This window comes from Microcebus murinus, chromosome 20 (genome assembly GCF_040939455.1).
Source record: "Microcebus murinus isolate Inina chromosome 20, M.murinus_Inina_mat1.0, whole genome shotgun sequence".
Taxonomy (NCBI): Eukaryota; Metazoa; Chordata; class Mammalia; order Primates; family Cheirogaleidae; genus Microcebus; species Microcebus murinus.
Window position 1 is genome coordinate 32,072,438 of NC_134123.1, and position 17,807 is coordinate 32,090,244.

Genomic DNA, 17,807 nt, shown 5'->3' on the forward strand with positions numbered 1-17,807 from the left:
CTAGTGGACTTGTGCAGCCGGCCACGCTATGTGCAGGCAGCTTTTGGGGCAAAGGTAGCTTTGCCAAAATCAGTGAGCGAACGTGAGATCATGCCTAAGTCTCTGCTGCTCAGTCCACACCAGGAGAAAACATCCGTGGAGATATCCATTCACCATAGCCATTAAAGCTCGCCCACCAGCACGCCTTAGGTTTCCACAGCTTTTCCGAGGACATCAACTTCATGTTCGTGGTGTTGGAGCTCTGCCACCTGAGGTTTCTCCTGGAGCTGCACAAGAGGAGGAAAGCACTGACCGAGCCCGAGGGCACTCCCGCCCGAGACAGACCGTCCTTGGCTGCCAGTGCCTGCACCGAGAGCAGGTTATTCACCAGGACCTCACACTGGATGTCTTCCTGAACGAGGATCTGGAAGTGAAAACGGGATCTGGGACTGGCATCCGAAGTAGAGCACGAGGGGAAGGCAGAGAGAGACCAATCCTGAATGGGATTCCTAAGTATGTAGCTCCCGAGATGCTGAGCAATGAAGGGCAGTTTTGAGGTAGACACGTGCATACCCTGCTAGCAGGGAAACCACTTTTTGAGACCTCTTGTCTAAAAGAAACCTATCTCTAGATTAAGAAGAACACAGTATTCCCCAGCCCTTCAACCCCATGGCTACCTCTCTTATCCAGACAGAGGCTCCAAATGGACCTACTGCCCACCCCTGCCTCATCATTCCACTGAAGTTCTCAAGCCATCCCCACAGCCTGCACCCCAGCAACCGGAAGCCTCTCATGGTCATCAATAAAGGCATGAAGAACCTCCTGCCAAACCACCCCAGGAAAAAAAGGAACCAGAGGCTTGGGAAACAGGTGAGACTCGATGCCACCCTGGTGGCATGCAGTAGCAGCCACACTGCGTCAGTGTCTCCAAGCCCTCTGAGTGGGGGCTGGTGAGGCAAGATGCGGCTGAGGATCCCGCCTGCACCCCATCTTCTGAGTCAGCAAGTGGGTGGCCTATACTGACAAGTACGGCCTCAGGTATGGGCTGTGTGACAACAGCACGTACCACCTGAGCCTACTAGAGGAGTATAGCTGCTGCAAGGGGCTGGCCAGCTGCCTCCACTACACCCGTTCCGTGGTGGACAAGCTGCTATGACCTCAAGGCCTCCTCACGGCCCCCTTTCCCCTAGATTGGTGGCCCTCTCACTCCCACCAGCATTGGGGCCTATGTTGTTCCCATGGTGCTGTTTTTCTGACATGCCCCTAACCCTGGGAGCTGGGCGGAGAGCTACATCATCCTTGCAGGTGGGGGTTGCTATGTACGTTATTTCTGTACATGTTTGGGTGTAGAAGCAATAGCTTGTCCTCCCTTCCTTCCCAACTCCACCATAGGAATTATGTAGTATTTCTATCAAATTTGGGGCTGTCCTTTCCTTGCCTTTATACACATTAAACATATGTGTATCTTAAGAAAAAAAATAACAGGTGAGCCAATACTGAAACAAAGACAAATTTGTTTTGGAGGACACAGAATGTAAAGACTGAGGACATACAGCCTAACCCTCTGGTTCCCATATGTGACAAGATTGTAAGTAATTGAGTTTAGGAAAAAACAAAAAAGTTTCCTAAGAGCTGTCTCTATTTGCTGTCCTTTTCTTCCTATGCTTTCTTGAACCCACGACAATCTAGCTTTCATCCCCACCACTTGACTGAAATGGCGCATGGGAAAATCCCCCGTGATCTCTACATTGTTAAATTCAGTGATCAAATCAACCTTCATCTTACACAACCTAACAGGAGAATGATCAGGAAATCAACTTAGGCTGGGCGAGGTGGTTCACACCTGTAATCCTGGCACTCTGGGAGGCTGAGGCGGGAGGATTGCTTGAGCTCAGGAGTTCAAGAGCAGCCTGAACAAGAGTGAAACCCTGTCTCTACTTAAAACAGACAAATTAGCCAGGTGTGGTGGTGTGTGCCTGTAATCCTAGCTACTTGGGAGGCTGAGGCAGGAGGATCACTTGAGCCCAGGAGTTTGAGGTTGTGGCGAGCTATGATCACACCACTGCACTCTACCCAGGGCAACAGAGCAGTCCTCTGTCTAAAAAAAAAAAAAAAAAATCAACTTAGTAGCTTTGAGGACTTACTACATAGCCAAGCACAATGGTGCTTGCCTGTAGTACCAGCTACTCAGGAGGCTGAAGTGGGAAGATCACCTGAGCTCAGGAATTTGAGTCCAGCCTGGGCAACATAACAAGACCCCCATCTCAAATTTTTTAAAAAGACTTACTAGGCATATTGTGTGTTACTAAAGTATCAGCTTTTAATGAATTATGACCACAGGTGTTCACAAGTTAATTTTTTGTAATCATTCTATGAAAGGAAATACGTATCTCTCATTCCAAACAACCAATTTACAAACATTTGGAATAAAACCTCTTCCAAAGGAAACAGAAGCAACTGCTTTTACTGTTAAATTTTCAATTCACATATTAATTTTCAAAGGTTCACATTTCCCACATTCTTAATCAAAAACCCTGTCCACAGTGATCCAATTATCTTTCAGATGAACTCTGGGGGTGGGGGGGAACATTTTCTGAAAGCTAGAAAACCTAACGGAATTCTCAGTCTTGATATTTCACTAAAGCTACGGACAACTTTGCACCACATTTTTACCAATTAAGCACGTTTACCTATGTCCTCCCAAGGGGAGAATTTTAAAACATCACTGACAAGGTGTGTTTACTTATTCTCATCACATTACAATGATTCCATAACAAATTTATAAATCTAAGACATTACTGGACCATATAACCTTACATATAACTATCTGGCAATATTTTTACATGAAGTTGCTACTGTGTGTTACACATCAGTTACAGTCATGTCAATGTGGCATGAAGTCAAGAGGATTCCAAGATAACTCCATCAAACCTTTGGTGTTACACAGTATCTCCAAGTGTGTAGTTTTTTACATATTATGTTTTGAAGACATGATCCATGAGTGGAAGAGCTTCTGAGGTTGACCACTAATCTAAGCCAAGTCACATCTGGAAATACTGTAGGCAATATCCCGGGGAAAACTGTGTGCGTAACATAAAAGTGTGCTAAGGCCTGCTCGTAACAGAACATCACCTCACGAGAAAACGATGCCCAGGAGTCCAGGCTTTCAACCAACTTACTAGCTGCGGCATAAGCATCACAATGCTAAGCTCTGAATTTTAAATAGGCACATACTGTCATATTCATATAGTGATTTACAGATGTCAAAGCACTAGGTATGTGCTCCTCAAAAATGGTTGGTTTTACAGGACCTGAACTAAAGACGTTTCACAGTAGGTTTCAATGCTAACCCACATTGTGGGGGTTTGTGCATATTATCTTCACACCAATAAAATATTCACTATAATGCATAAATTCATTACATGAACCAAGAATGAGCTTCTAACTTATTATTCTGACAGTACATCATATCACACACACAAGTTGTCCTACAATTTTAACTACTATTCCATAAATACTTGATGTTTATATTAATAATGCTACTGGAATGGAATATTACATAGAAAAATGTATGAAAACCAGATATAACAAGCTCTACAGGGCTAAATTTCAGTTATAAAATGGGTCACAGGCTGAGAAATCACTACTTATCCACAATAATTATTTTATAAATCAAAAGATGACTGTGGGTTACCCATTACATATCCAAATCGAGGAATGAATTCATTCCATAGATTTGGGGGAAAAACCCAAACCATAATGTAGTAAGTAATATTATACATGGCAAACCTATAGCACAAAATTTGGTAGGCTTGTTTAGTATTAAAAGGAATAATCTAGATTTTTAATACCCCATAAGTTTCCATGTTAAGTCATCTTGACAAAAAATTCTTTGTAATGTAACCATAAAGTTGCACACACACACACACATACACACACACACACATACACACACACAGAGTTCTCTAATGAAATATCAATTGAAGTGCAGCATTTTTATAACAAACAACTAGAGCTATGCAATATAATACACACAGATTTTTACGGCTAATATCAGCAATCTTAGTTAAAAATAACACTCTCAATAGTCTTTTACCATGAACATTTGAAAACCATAATTCATCCAGTGAAACAGGCCGTTTTCCTTAAAAAAAAAATCTGAAATTTTAAGAGCTGACGAGTCATAAGTATATTTCAATATTAGATTGCCGTGGCTCCTAGAACAACATAAATTTTACAATGTTTGACTAGCTTAGGAAAAAAGCATGGAAATTAATTTACGTTTCCTCAGTCAGCTCCTATGCCTCGGCTGTTACTGACTCTTGTGCGGTCCACATGTCCCTTGAGGTTTCTCACGGCACTTTCTGAAAGTATTATGCTTGCTTTACAAATGATGAATCAACAGTATGCTAAATAATCAGTAATAAAAGAAAATACATAAGATAAATTAAATATGTTTTTCCAAATGTCAGAATACTGTAGATTCCCAAGAGCTGGCGAAACTTCTCAAACGAGCACTCAGATTCACGCTTTGCGGGATAAGGCCTCCTTACGTAATGAACGGTTGAGAATATTCACTCCCCACACCCACAGCCATTCGGGCATATACTGTGCAAAAAGAAACTAAAAATGAAAGAGACAAAGGTTAGAATGTTAGAACCCAAAACCATCAACACCGAAGGAACAAGTACATAGATCAGCATATGATTTAATCAAACAAATACCCATTAATCACGTAAAACACAACAAAGGAAAAAGCGCTGAGATGCTACAGCATTGAACACCTATTTCTGCATAAGCTCCTCCCCTGCTGAGTAAACAGCACCACTGACTTTCTGAAGCTATAAACCTGAGAGTATGTTTTTCTGCTCCCTTTCCTCCAGCCCTTCTTCATATTCAATCTATCGTCATATTTTGTCAAGAAATAAATATATACTATCATTCTTATTTAATTCACAATGTAAGAGACTAACTGGAACAAATGGCACAAAATAAAACTTCATATCATATGTTTGATATATCAAACTTCTTTCTTATAGGCTAAAGATTGACAGAGGATTGAAATCTTGATAAAATTTAGATTTCTGCAACTTGGGCAAATTGTATTCAGAAGAAATGATAACTACAAAAGAAAAGTCACAGTAGCAAAAGCTATCAGAGAAATCCGCTATGGACAAATAGCAATTGATGCCTCAATTCTTTGTTGTAAAACTGTAAACAACTGGTAAGGTTGAAAATAATTTGATAAAATAAAAATAGAAAAAAATGGAAAGTTTTAACAACTTTACACATTAAATCGCCTTAACAGAATTTCTTGGCAAAAAAATATATTCTGAAGAAAAGTTCATCAATGTGAACAAAGTTTAATTGTGATTAAAATGTTGGTGTTCTCACGCCTGTAATCCTAGCTCTCTGGGAGGCCGAGGCGGGCGGATTGCTCGAGGTCAGGAGTTCGAAACCAGCCTGAGCAAGAGCGAGACCCCGTCTCTACTATAAATAGAAAGAAATTAATTGGCCAACTAATATATACAAAAAATTAGCCGGGCATGGTGGCACATGCCTGTAGTCCCAGCTACTTGGGAGGCTGAGGCAGGAGGATCCCTTGAGCCCAGGAGTTTGAGGTTGCTGTGAGCTAGGCTGACGCCATGGCACTCACTCTAGCCTGGGCAACAAAGCGAGACTCTGTCTCAAAAAAAAAAAAAAAAAAAAATGTTGGTGTTCTATTAACATAGTTAAAATATCTACTCCATCTAAACCCCATCCTCATTATATCTTCAATTCAAAGAAAACTTCATGGTCAGTGGCTTCTAAGACTACTTTTTAGGTTTCCCTACTTTTTTCAAGTAATTAAAGGACGTGGAAACAATCATTTAAATAAAACTGCTTCTTATTAAAGAAATTGTTAGCCACATCTCTTCATAAAGTAAAAATTAACTGTTGATTTACTTATTTATTTAGTAGTGGTAAATCTAATAATCTTTATACAAACAGTCCCAAAAATATTTGTTTGGTAATTAAGAAAACTCCAAATATTAAAGGAAAAAAATCTAAACTAGGGCACATCCATTTACTATGCAAAATAAAGAAACATAAACTTAAGTTTTCTCACTAATACTTAGACTCACAATTTCAAATATTTAACAAAGTTATTTTTTAAAATACTAAAAGGCCCAAATCTTTGTCATGCCTGAACAAACTTTAAAAAAAATTCTGCCTACAATATTCAATATAGTAATTTACTGAACAGGTTGGATCCTAGGAACAATAGGCTATGTCACATAGCCTAGGCATGTAGTAGGCCATACCGTCTAGGTTTATGTAAGTACACTCTGTGATGTCCATACAACAATGAAATGGCCTAGCAATTCATTTCATAGAACGTGTATCATTAAAAAAAAAAATCAATCAATAAGTAAAAAACATTCTATGTTTCTTGAACAAAGAAGTCCAAGAATATATTGAGATATTATTTGACATAATGGTTATTACATACAATATAGACCTGTTTTATGTTTTTATGGATTATACTATTTACTTACTGGTATCCCTCAACCATTACTAGAATCTTTTTTTACTGTGAAATTCCCATATATATAGTATTTTTATTCTCCTATCATCCACTTATATTAAAGCAGCATATTTCATCTTTTTGATGCCACATAGTTGGAACTTTAAAAAATTTTTAATTACCCTACGAAAGAGAATTTAGTGTCTTAACCAAAATCATTAAGAATGTCAGGTTTAAAACTTGGAATTTACAATTCTCATGTTTCCACATCAGGCGTCAATCAGATTCCTACGTATCATTTAGAAAAGTTTAAAATGCATTAACTTAATGACAAGACCTGAAAACACAGTGCTACCTGAATAGAATGGGACCAGTATCCTGTGGTCCTTTTCGAAATCCCAAGGGTAGAAACAGCATGATGTGCGTACACTTTGGGCGAAGGCACCAACCAGGGGCATTTATGCAGGAAGCTGCTAGATACAGTCATGTTGGTAGCTACACAGAACGGGATGAGACTCTGCACGAAGATTCCTTTAGAAGCGTATTCATACTGCAATGCTCTGCTGAAGTGGTCTAAATAAGCCTGTTAAAACAGAGGGGAGGAAAAAATTTTTAATTGGGAGGAACTTAAAAGAAAATTTAGGAGAAATAAACTTTTTTAGGAAAAGATACAGTGTAAGCAAACATCAGTTTCTGACAAAGAGCTCAACAAATCAGACCAAGCAATTATTAGTGAACGTTCTACCGAGTTAGGGATTCATTTTCCAGTAAGTAACACCTGACCTTAGAAGCAGAGAACGCAGCCAGCTGGGGAGTGGGCTTGCAGCAGGAGCCAGATGAGATGGTGACGATGGCACCCTTCTTTCTCTCCACCATGCCCGGTAACACTATATGGACCATCAAACTAGCAGCGGCAATATTCACATTTATGAGATCCCAGAGTTTGTCCTCGGAGACCTGAGTGAAATACTGGGGGTAGGGATAGAACACGCCCACATTATTAACCAAGATGCCAACGTCTCTGTCTTTCAGGGCTTCTCGAATCGGAACGTAGATCTCCCGGCCCCTGCTGAAGTCCGCAACTATGATGTCGGTTTCCACTCTGTAGGTGTCGGTGATGTCTTTAGCAACAGTCTGCAGCTTCTCTTGGTTCCTGCTGATCAGGATGATGTTGAGACCCCGGCTCGCTAACTCTTCAGCGTAGGCTTTTCCAATCCCATCTGTGGCACCTGCGACGCAAGCCAGGAAAAGTGAGTGTGCTCTGGCGGTGCGACCTTTAAGAAGCATCTTAAATACCCCACTGCCGGTTTAATCAGAGAAAAATTCACGCCGGCAATAAAGCAAGCTCTAGTATTTACGAGTCAAGGACAGTGCTGCGTCAATAATGTGCACGATGCCTGCGGACCACTCTCCCAGACACCCTGGCAAGGAGTCGTTTCACATTCACCACGTGGACCATGGGACACAGCAGGAATCTGTTTTCAAACTTCTATCTGGCTTTTCTGGGAACTAAAATGATGAACTAAAATAAAATTCAAAACAGGTAAAGCACTTCTAAAAGTGGTTTCTAGGGACAATTTTGAAACGGAGAGCAAAAGGCAAAGGTAAAGGGGTAGGAAATGGGGCCGGAGTAGGCCCGGGAATAGAAGGGGCAGATTTAGGGGGATATAAATCATGGGGGGCAAGTTCTTCCTAAGATGAGGGCAGTAAGAAAATGTGAACACGGTCAGAGCAGGAGTCATACGTTTTATTTTTTTTTTTTTTATCAGTTATGTTCCCATGAAAACATCACATTAAATTCAACAGCTCCTTGAAAATGCCTCTGACTTCAAATACAACTTAAACAGAAAAGATTATCTCCATTTTAAATTAGGTTACCACTGACGACGGCCCATCTTCCGTACTGCTTGATCAAGTCTGCTCGGCTCCCCAGACGAGGGATAAAATGCAGCCTGATCAGGCTGTAAAAGTCGCAGATGACGGTGATGCTCTTTCTGGCCGTATACCAGGCTCCAACCAAAGCCAGAGCTTCCATGTAACAGTTGCAAGACCTGGCAATTTCCCGGTACAAGAGGTAGAAGCTGTCAACAGCAGCCATGGCAACCTGCAGGAAAGAGAAAGGAGAGAGGTATTCTCTGCTTAATAAATTAAAGGAACATGCATAGTTTGAGTGAGGACATCCAAGAACATCATATCTTAACAATTTTGCATTCACATAACAATAACTTTTCAAATGCATGCAGCCTGTGGAACCAGTCAATTTACAATATCATTATTTAGCATTTGTAGCTCATAAAGTTCTTTTCTTCCAAGAAGATTAATCAACATAGCTACCAAGAATTACCAAATTCCTACTCAAATTCAGATACTGTGCTACATGTTGTGGCTACCAAGATAAACACAATATGCTCTGCAACCTAAAAAAGCTCCTAGTCTAATATAATGACAGACACAGACTTTTTAACTCAGATGACAGCCAGAAGACACACTTACTCCTCTGCTTTTTCCATAATTGGCAAGTGCAGAGGCCCTATTCCTCATATAGAGACAAAGTAAGATGAATCAGAGGTAGTATCAAGACATGGCCTTAGGCCGGGCGCGGTGGCTCACGCCTATCATCCTAGCACTCTGGGAGGCCGAGGCAGGCGGATTGCTCCAGGTCAGGAGTTCGAAACCAGCCTGAGCAAGAGCGAGACCCCGTCTCCACTATAAATAGAAAGAAATTAATTGGCCAACTAATACATATAGAAAAAATTAGCCGGGCATGGTGGCACATGCCTGTAGTCCCAGCTACTCGGGAGGCTGAGGCAGAAGGATTGCTTGAGCCAGGAGTTTGAGGGTTTGAGGTTGCTGTGAGGTAGGCTGATGCTACGGCACTCACTCTAGCCCGGGCAACAGAGTGAGACTCTGTCTCAAAAATAAAAAAAAAAGACATGGCCTTAGCCTCAAGGAGCTTACAATCCACTAGAGACAACACTAAACTTTTGAAAACTTTAATATACATTAAAAATGTACATATTTTTAAAAAAAAGAGATACTCACTACACTTTAAGAAATGGTTTTCTCAAATGACAACAGAGTGAGCACTGCTCCATCTTACTAACTTAATTTGTACGCCATCACGTTTGCCTGGCCCCTTAGGTTTGAGGAAAGAGAAGTCCAGTACAACTTTGTAGGTATCCAGATAGGTAAGCGCTTACTAAGCACCTACTACATTCTATGTACTGTGAGTCACAGGATTCCAAAATGGATTAAATAATTGTGCCTAAGCAAAGAGGCAGACATTTAACAAAATAATTTAAAGTGCTGTATGATTTGCTATGTATGCCTGCAATCAGAGCTAAACCTGCAAAGGTAAACAAAGGCCAGGCGTGCGGCGGGGGGGGCCTGGTGGTGTGGCTAAGTGAGTGGGCTTCACGTCAGACTACACCAGGGGAGGCGTGGCAGTCTGACCCAGCTGTGCACTACCTATGGGGGACAAAGTATCACTAAGACTAGAAGAGACTAAAATGAAATGATAGGGGACTCAGATATACACAAACACATGTATAAGGATACAGCTTATATTATAAAAAGACAGTTGATTTTAAGCCAAAAACACCCCCACTGAAATATAAAACTTCTGGGAATGGCCCCCTTAAAGAAATCCCATTAAGATAGGAAAAAAAGCAAGTCCTGAAACTAAGAAAATACCCAACAATAGCAGCAAAAATTGGCATAAGGTTAAGGAAGAACGAACGGATTCCCTCCTAATCCGATGCAATATAATTTGAGCTTAGCCAAGTTTTGCATAGTAAAAAAAAAAAAACACTATGTAGGACAAAACAAAATAAGCACTGAAATGGAACACATGGAAGAATGACTCCACATTGAGATAAAAGACACATAAAATAATTAAATAAATGTATACATGAATGTGTAGTCCAAATTATGAACAAAACATACAAAAGGATTATGATGCAAACTGAAGAAACAGGTGAGCAGCAGGACTCCTAAATGCCCCACAATGGAATACAACACCCCGAACAATGAAGTTGCACATTGCTACCATATTACTAATTAAGTTGACATGGCATTAAGTTTTAAAAAAAAGTTTTTCTCAACTAAAATGTTGGGCCACTTTATTTCCTATAGGTAAAATGCTACGTACTGGGGTTCTGTTCATAGAAACTCACTTCCCACAATGAGAATGCCTAAATTAATCATGAAAAAAGAATTATAAACTTTACCAAGCACATAACCAAATACTTAATATGAAAGCCATGAAAACGAATACTCCTTTGGGGTCATTTGTCTTCACGAACCAGACTAACTGAGATCACCTAAAAAAAAAAACAGCGATCCCCAACCTTTTGACACCAGGGACTGGTTTCGGTGGAGGGCAATTTTTCCCACGGTGGGCAGGGGGACTGGGGAGCTCTGCAGCCTGGTCCCTAATAGGCCTCGTACCGGTATTTAGGTCCACGGACCTAAAATATGAGATACCAAGTTCAACGACATTTGGACTGAAGATGTCTCTCTTTTTCTGACCAATCATCCCTACAGCAGGCAGCAACACCCCTTATGGCTCCCAAATCCTTTGAAATGCATTCACAGTGAGGACCATCTGCCTCAGAAATGCTCCTCCTTCTGTGCTGTGTGTGAGGACGCCTCTGTTTCCAGACGCCAGGCGCCAGGGAGCCCCGTCTGCCGCCTGGGACCTGCTTCCCAGGCTGCCTGGGCGAGCCCTCGGCCAGGCGTGGTCGCAAAGTTTTCACACTGGCTGCAGTCCCTGAGCAGTCATAATCATAAGACTCCCAAAGAAATGACCAAAACATTCATTCCTCATAAGAACACCAAAAACTGAGATTCCATGTGAAACCATCCTAAACTGGGTGTTCCTGAAATCACACTGATGAAGTGTTTGTCGTAACTAATCAAACACAAGGCCGTGAGGAAAGTAAATGCAAAAACCGATCACCTGTGTGCACTAGGACTTCTCAAACAAAATGTCATGAAATTAGAAATAACTATGACTAAAAAACCTAGACACTTGGAATATGAAATCTATGCTAATAACAGGTAGGTGTGAGTCTAGGATATTAAAGCAATGTTTTCAATGAAAAACCAGTGACCACGTATCAAGCTGTGCGGGCTGAGTCACAGCAATGCCTGCGGGAAACCCACGCACTGAGCGTGCAGAGAAGGTTCCAGCTGGAAAGGACCCACCAGGAGCGCCGGGAGTGACTCACGCCACGGAAAGCCCTGTCAAGGGGACGTCTTCCCTCTTCAGCCCCATTTTTTCCGAGAATGTGAACATTTTTGAAGTAAGTCTCTAGCTAAAGGTACCCGACTACAAAGGGGCTCCCCGCTTTCCTGCTCTGGTCACTACGCACCCCAGGTTCTCCCCCGCGCTGCCCTGAGGCCAGTCTGCGAACAGACCCGACTGGAAACAGACGCTCCTTCTTCCTCACAGCTCAGCTGGGGAAACTTTACACAAAGCTAACAGCAACTTTTTCAAAAATTAAAAAAAGCACACAAATTCATACACCGTGAATCTCTGTAGGGCAGCAGGGCATCTGCTAAATGCAAAACACCCTGCTCAGAGTAAGAAAGATCACAGTGTTTGCGGGACACACATCCACTCGGCCTTCCAGCTCGGCTGCAGCGTGCTCCCCCTTTCCTGCACCCTTCTTCTTAAGGAACATGTCATCCAATGGGCCAAAACCCACTCAGATTAACTCAGAGTAAGATGGCAATGTGTGCAGACATCAGGGTCCTTGGGGAAACAAGGCACAGGCGCCAGGCAGGTGTATGGGAAGCTACTCTCGAGGCCTGCCTGGGTTGCACTTGGGCCTTGTTCTGTCTCTGAACCAGGCGTCCTCGAACTGCGGCCCACGGGCCACATGAGGCCCGCCAAGGGCATTTATCCGGCCCACCGGGTGTTTTTGCCGCTGTTGCCTGTCCTGCTTAGCAGCCAACTCGCCCGGGCCCACAGCGTGCATGTGTGGAATGCGCGCCGCACTCTCCAAAGGCCTTCCAACGGGCTGAGGGGCGGTGAACTGGCCCTGTTTAAAAAGTTTGAGGACTCTGCACGCACCTGCCGCAGCCCCACTTGAACTTCCACATTGGCCCAGCCGCCTTAGCATCTCTATTCCAAATTCCTGGCAAGGGTTCCAGCTGGCTCACCTGAGCACAGGCACCCTCCGCTTGTCTACCACCCGACAGGGGGCAGGGAGGAAGGCATCTGCAGTGTTAGGGACAGCCCCCTCCAGGCTGTGCGTGGGTCAGGTGCTTCAAAGAGGAAGAAATGAAAGGAAACGCTGGTACACTTTTTCCCTCTCCTTCCACCATCCTTCCACCCGACAGGCTGCCCCTCCAGGGTGGAGGCCAAATCTCACTCCTCTCTGTTCCTCCAGCACCTTCCACAAGTCCTGGCACAGCGAAGGCGCTCAACAGCTGTGTGCTGAATTCGGCTGCACCCCATGTCTCTGGCTGCAGCTCACAGGCAGGGTCTTTTCCTGTCCAGTTCTCAGTCTCCACATGGCAGGAGACCTTCCCCAGCTCAAGAGCGGACCACCAACAAATTCTTCTGATCTTTTACAGAAAGAGCAATCTGCATGTTAAACCCACCAGGGACCCACTAAGATCCAGCAGAGGAGTGTGCACCCACTCCAGTGGGGAGCAGAAGCAAAGTGGTGCCACCGAGGCCCGTCTTCTCACCTCTACTCACTAGACCCACCTCGCCATCTTGTCAGGGGAACACCACCCTGAAATTTTAACATGACCTTAAACATGTACTACCATTGCCAAATGTATTTTTTAAATCACAGAGAATCAGAGGAGGGCTGATGGCATTCAAGGTCTGGTCCTCGGCCCTGATGTATAGAAACACAAGTTTATCTTTCCTCAGAGGCAGCTCAAGACAGAGAGATCTGACTCACATGCACCAAACTCATAAAAGACTGACAAATTCACATGCTACTTATGAATAATGAACAACATAGCCAAGAAGCATTCAGTTATAAGATGAATAAGTTCTGCAGACAGCATAGTGACTATAGTAAACGGTAACATACTGTACACTTGGAATTTGCTTAGAGGGTAGATTTTTAAGTGTTCTCCCTATGGGGAAAAAAAGCAACTGAGTTGATGAATGTGTTAACTAACTTGATTGTGGTGATCATTTTACAACGTATACATACCTCAGAGTATCACACTATACATCTTAAATATATACCATTTTATTTCTCAATTATATCTCAATAAAGTTGGCAAAATAAAAAAATTTAAATTAAAAAAAAATTGTAAAGCTTTTTCTTGTCTCTACAGAAAAAACATCAGTAACAAAACAAAAGCAGAACTGTCACCAACTAGGAAAGAAGAGCAATTCCCTCTTATCTTTTAGGCATTTTATACTTCTGTAGGGCAACCGTCACCAAAAACTTACAGGAAGCATTACAACTGCAGAAAATTATGGTCAAAACTGCAAGGAGCAAAGTCACCTCTTCAAAGCACCCGTGCCGTGGCCTGTAACATTATCCTGCTTCACAATTAAGCTGACTCGATTTAGCAGTGCACAAAGGGCAATAAAATCCAATACAAAAACGTTCATGGATCAAGAGCTCTGGGAGAAAAGTCTTGGCTGAAACACAGAGATATCGCCAAGCTACCAACAGGAATGTGACCTGGGGTGGAAGGTAAAAGAACCTGAAACAGACTGGCCAAAATGTCCTTAAAGAAAACAAAGCAAGCATGATGGCAATCAAAGCACCACCATAAGGTTGGAACACGGACAGTGTGGTCGGCTGAGTAATGGCCTCCAGCGAAGTTTCTGTCCTAATACCCAGACCCTGTAAATACGTTACCTTATGTGGCAAAAGGGACTCTGTAGATGGGGTTAAGTTCTGGACCCTAAGATGTGGAGATGATCCTGGATTATCCAGGTGGGCCCAACGTAATCATGTGTGTCCTTACGAGGGGGCAGGAAGATCAAAGACAAAGAAAGGGACGTGACCACTGAAGCCAAGGTCAGGGAGCGTGCAATTTGAAGGCACCACGTAGGATGCTGGTACTGAAAATGCAGAGAGGTCACCAGCCCAGGACTGTAGCAGCCTCTAGAAGCTGGCAACGGCAAGGCAAAGGACTGTCCCCTAGAAGGAAAGCAGCACGCCGACACCCTGACTTTAGCCCAGTGAAAATGATTTTAGGCCCTTATCTCCAGAAGAAAGACAACAAATGTGTGCCATCTTAAGCCACCACGTTTAGTATTTAATAATTTGTTACAGCAGCCACAGGGAATAAAGATGAACAGGTGGATAAAGGGATGGGGAGACAGTCACTCTAGCTGCAAGGACAGTACAGAGACGAGCTGAGAATCCCGCAACACCCCGACTGAATGGGCATTCCCGAGGCCCCCTCATCGTCTTCATCAACGGCTGGAATCATCCAGCTTCTCAGAGGCTCCAGGGCTATGGACGTTTTCATTAGAAAATTTTTTCACAGGAATCTTAATTTTTGCACTGAGTACTCCAAATCCTACCTGTCCTTCCAAGACCTGTCAAAGTCCCTCCCTGTGAAATGGTATTGTTTATGGTTTTCATTTATGTTTCCCTAGTTACTAATAAGGCTGAAATTCTTTTGATGTTTATGTGCTATTTGTTTTCTAAACTATGAAATGCCTATTCCTATTTTTTGCCCTCTTTTCTTTTTCACTCAGAATTATAAGAAATCTTTACAAATTCTAGATACTAGCTCCAGGTATGTTTTGTGTCTCTTTATAGTGCCTTTGATGAACCGAATGTCTTAATTTTCATGTAGACAAATGTATTCATCTTTCTCCTTTATGGTTTATGCTCATTATGTTTTATTTCAGAAATCCCTCCTTAGCCCCAGGTCATGAAGATACGTCCCCACGTTATTTTCTAAAAATTTTACAGTTTTGCTTTTCAGATTTAAGTCTTTAATCATCATGGAGCTTTGTGATAGTATGAGGTTGGGATCTCATACATGTTTAATATTCCTCCACAACACTTGGCATGTGCTATGTATACTATATTTATTTAACAAACAGAATCCAATACTGCTTTGTGTTCAAAGCTCAAATTTCACTCAAGGAGAAGAAAATGTAAGAAGCTTCTCATACTTTGTCAGCACTTTGACAAAGTTATTATTGGTGTATCGTGACATTTTGGAATTTCCTTGCCTTCCGCTGCCAATTCTTGGTATACAACTAAACTATCAGGGGGGGTGAGTAGAAACAACAGCAACATGGGAATTGGAAACTGAGATCCAATATTCCTCAGTTTCATGTCTGCATTTGTACAACAGGAATTAAAATAATAATCACAGCACCCCTCCCAAGATAACAGACAGCTTTCGCTCACATAAAAACTTGTACATGCATGTTCACAGCAGCCTTATTCACAATAACCAAAAGGTAGAAACAACCAAAATGTCTATCATGAACAAATGAATAAACAGAATGTGGTCTCTCCATACGATGGAATATCACTCAGCCATAAAAAGGAATGAAGTGCTCATACATGCTATAACATAGAACCACCTTGAAAATGTTCTGCTAAGGAATAGAAAACAAACACAAAAGGCCACATATTGTATTATTCCATTGGTATGAAATGTTCAGAATGGGCAAATCCATACAAACAGAAAAAAAGATTGGGGAATGCTCGTGGAGGGGGGCATAGGGAATGCCTGCTAATGGGGCTGGGGTTTCTTGTGTGTGTGATGGAAATGTTCTGGAATTAGTTACTGGTGATGGTTGCAAAGCATTGTGAATATACTAAAAACTACTGAGTTGTACCCTGTAAAATGGCTAAAATCGTGAATTTTTATCTCATTCTTTAAAAACCGACTGAAAAAAAGTACCACCCATTTGTTGAACTCTAGGCCCCAGGAATATTCCTGCGGTGATTAAAACCACAGACCGAAAAGAGACTGCCTGGGTTGGAATCCAGCTCCCCATTCAAGAGCTGTGTGTCCTAGGTGAAGTTACTTCACCCCTGCACATTTCCTCAAACCATCAGTGAAAATGGGGATAATTGTTCCCGCCTGAGATTATGATGCGAATTAAATGAGGTAATCCATATAAAGCACTCAGAGCATCGTTGGTTCCTAAGTGCTCAACAGACCTTAGCTATTAGCATATAGCAGGGTGTTCTGTGTTTGATGTTTTAATAGCCGTTGGCTACTTGTAGCCACCAGGGTTAAAACTGAGAGTTCACTTTATGCAAAAGACTCTAAGTGATTTATTCCTATGGTCTCACTCCATTCTCCCGTCAACTTTATGAGGCAAGAGTTACAATCATCCCCAGTTTACAGAGGAGGACATTGAGGCTTACAGAGCTTAAAAAAAAAAAAAAACACAGCAGACCCAGAATCCCACAGCTAAGAGGAGGCCGGGCTGGAATTCAGAACAAGGTCTATCAAAGCACAGCACCCTGGATATGGGGACCCCCACTGTGAGACCCCCACCCCAAGTGGGCCTCACGGTAAGTTGCACACACCCGGCTACAGTCGCCAAGGGGCGCTGTCGCGCTCCGGTTTGCGGGGCACGTCCCTTTAGACCCGGGACAAGCCTCGTTCATCCTCACGGCGCCTCCCCTCCAGCCCCCGGCAGGGCCCAGCGGGCGCGGGCAAACCCCGCAGTCCTGGCGGAGCCTGCGACCGCCGCAGCACGCGTCGGCGAGCCCTTTCCCCGCCACGAGCTCAGCCGTTCTCTCTCGCGTCCACTTTCGGCGAAACCCTACTCGACACCGCGTCGTTCAGGGAGGAGAATAAAGGCGGCGGATGGCTAAAGCCTCCGGGGAGGAGCCCGGGTAGGGTCCGCGGGGCCGGGGGGCGAGGGCCAGCGGGCGGGAGGGCTCCGGGGGGCGCGCGGATGGAGTCTGGGGAGTGGGGGGCTCTGAGATCCGGGGTGGGGGGCGCGGCTGGGGGTGCTCGGCCCGAAGGGAGGGGCGTAACTGAGGGGAGGGACGAGGACTTCCGGGGGCCGGCGGGGCCCACCGCGCGGCGGGGCCCGGGGGGCGTGGTGGGCGCACGGAGGCCGCCGGGGGTCGAGCCGAGCGGCGGCCGCGGGGGCTGAGGGGCACGAGGCGGGGTCCGGGGCGGGCGGGCCGCCGCGGGGGTGGGCGAGGGCACGGGGGCGCGGTACCTGCTGGGCGGCACACTCTCCAAAGCCGGTCCCGCCAGACCCGCGCGGCCGCCGCCCCGGTCTCCGCCGCCGCAGCTGCCGCCGGCCGCGCCCCCACGTGACCGGCGCACGCGCAGGGGGGCGGAGCCGTCGGGGGCCCCGCCCCACCCGGCGTCCCCGGCCCCGTCG

The 17,807-nt window shown here is 44.0% G+C and overlaps 1 protein-coding gene across 1 annotated transcript; it reads right to left on the reverse strand.

Moving 5' to 3' along the window:
• Window positions 1–2,276: 2,276 nt before the first annotated feature.
• Window positions 2,277–17,732, reverse strand: HSDL1 (hydroxysteroid dehydrogenase like 1). Its single transcript, XM_012738473.3, has 5 exons — window positions 17,640–17,732; window positions 8,366–8,591; window positions 7,271–7,716; window positions 6,843–7,070; window positions 2,277–4,602 (listed from the first exon to the last, which is right to left on the reverse strand). The coding sequence occupies exons 2-5, from the start codon at window positions 8,583–8,585 to the stop codon at window positions 4,504–4,506; spliced, it is 993 nt and encodes a 330-aa protein (XP_012593927.1). The 5' UTR covers window positions 8,586–8,591; window positions 17,640–17,732; the 3' UTR covers window positions 2,277–4,503.
• Window positions 17,733–17,807: the final 75 nt, after the last annotated feature.

Bases quoted from the DNA above. Each gene is read 5' to 3' on its own strand.
- HSDL1 (XM_012738473.3), bottom strand. From the start codon at position 8,585: ATGGCTGCTGTTGACAGCTTCTACCTCTTGTACCGGGAAATTGCCAGG. The intron at 7,071-7,270 runs GTCAGGTGTTAC...CTGTTTTAACAG, and splicing joins CTGCGTTCTCTGCTTCTAAG to GCTTATTTAGACCACTTCAG. The intron at 4,603-6,842 runs GTAGCACTGTGT...TTTCATTTTTAG, and splicing joins ACTGGTCCCATTCTATTCAG to TTTCTTTTTGCACAGTATAT.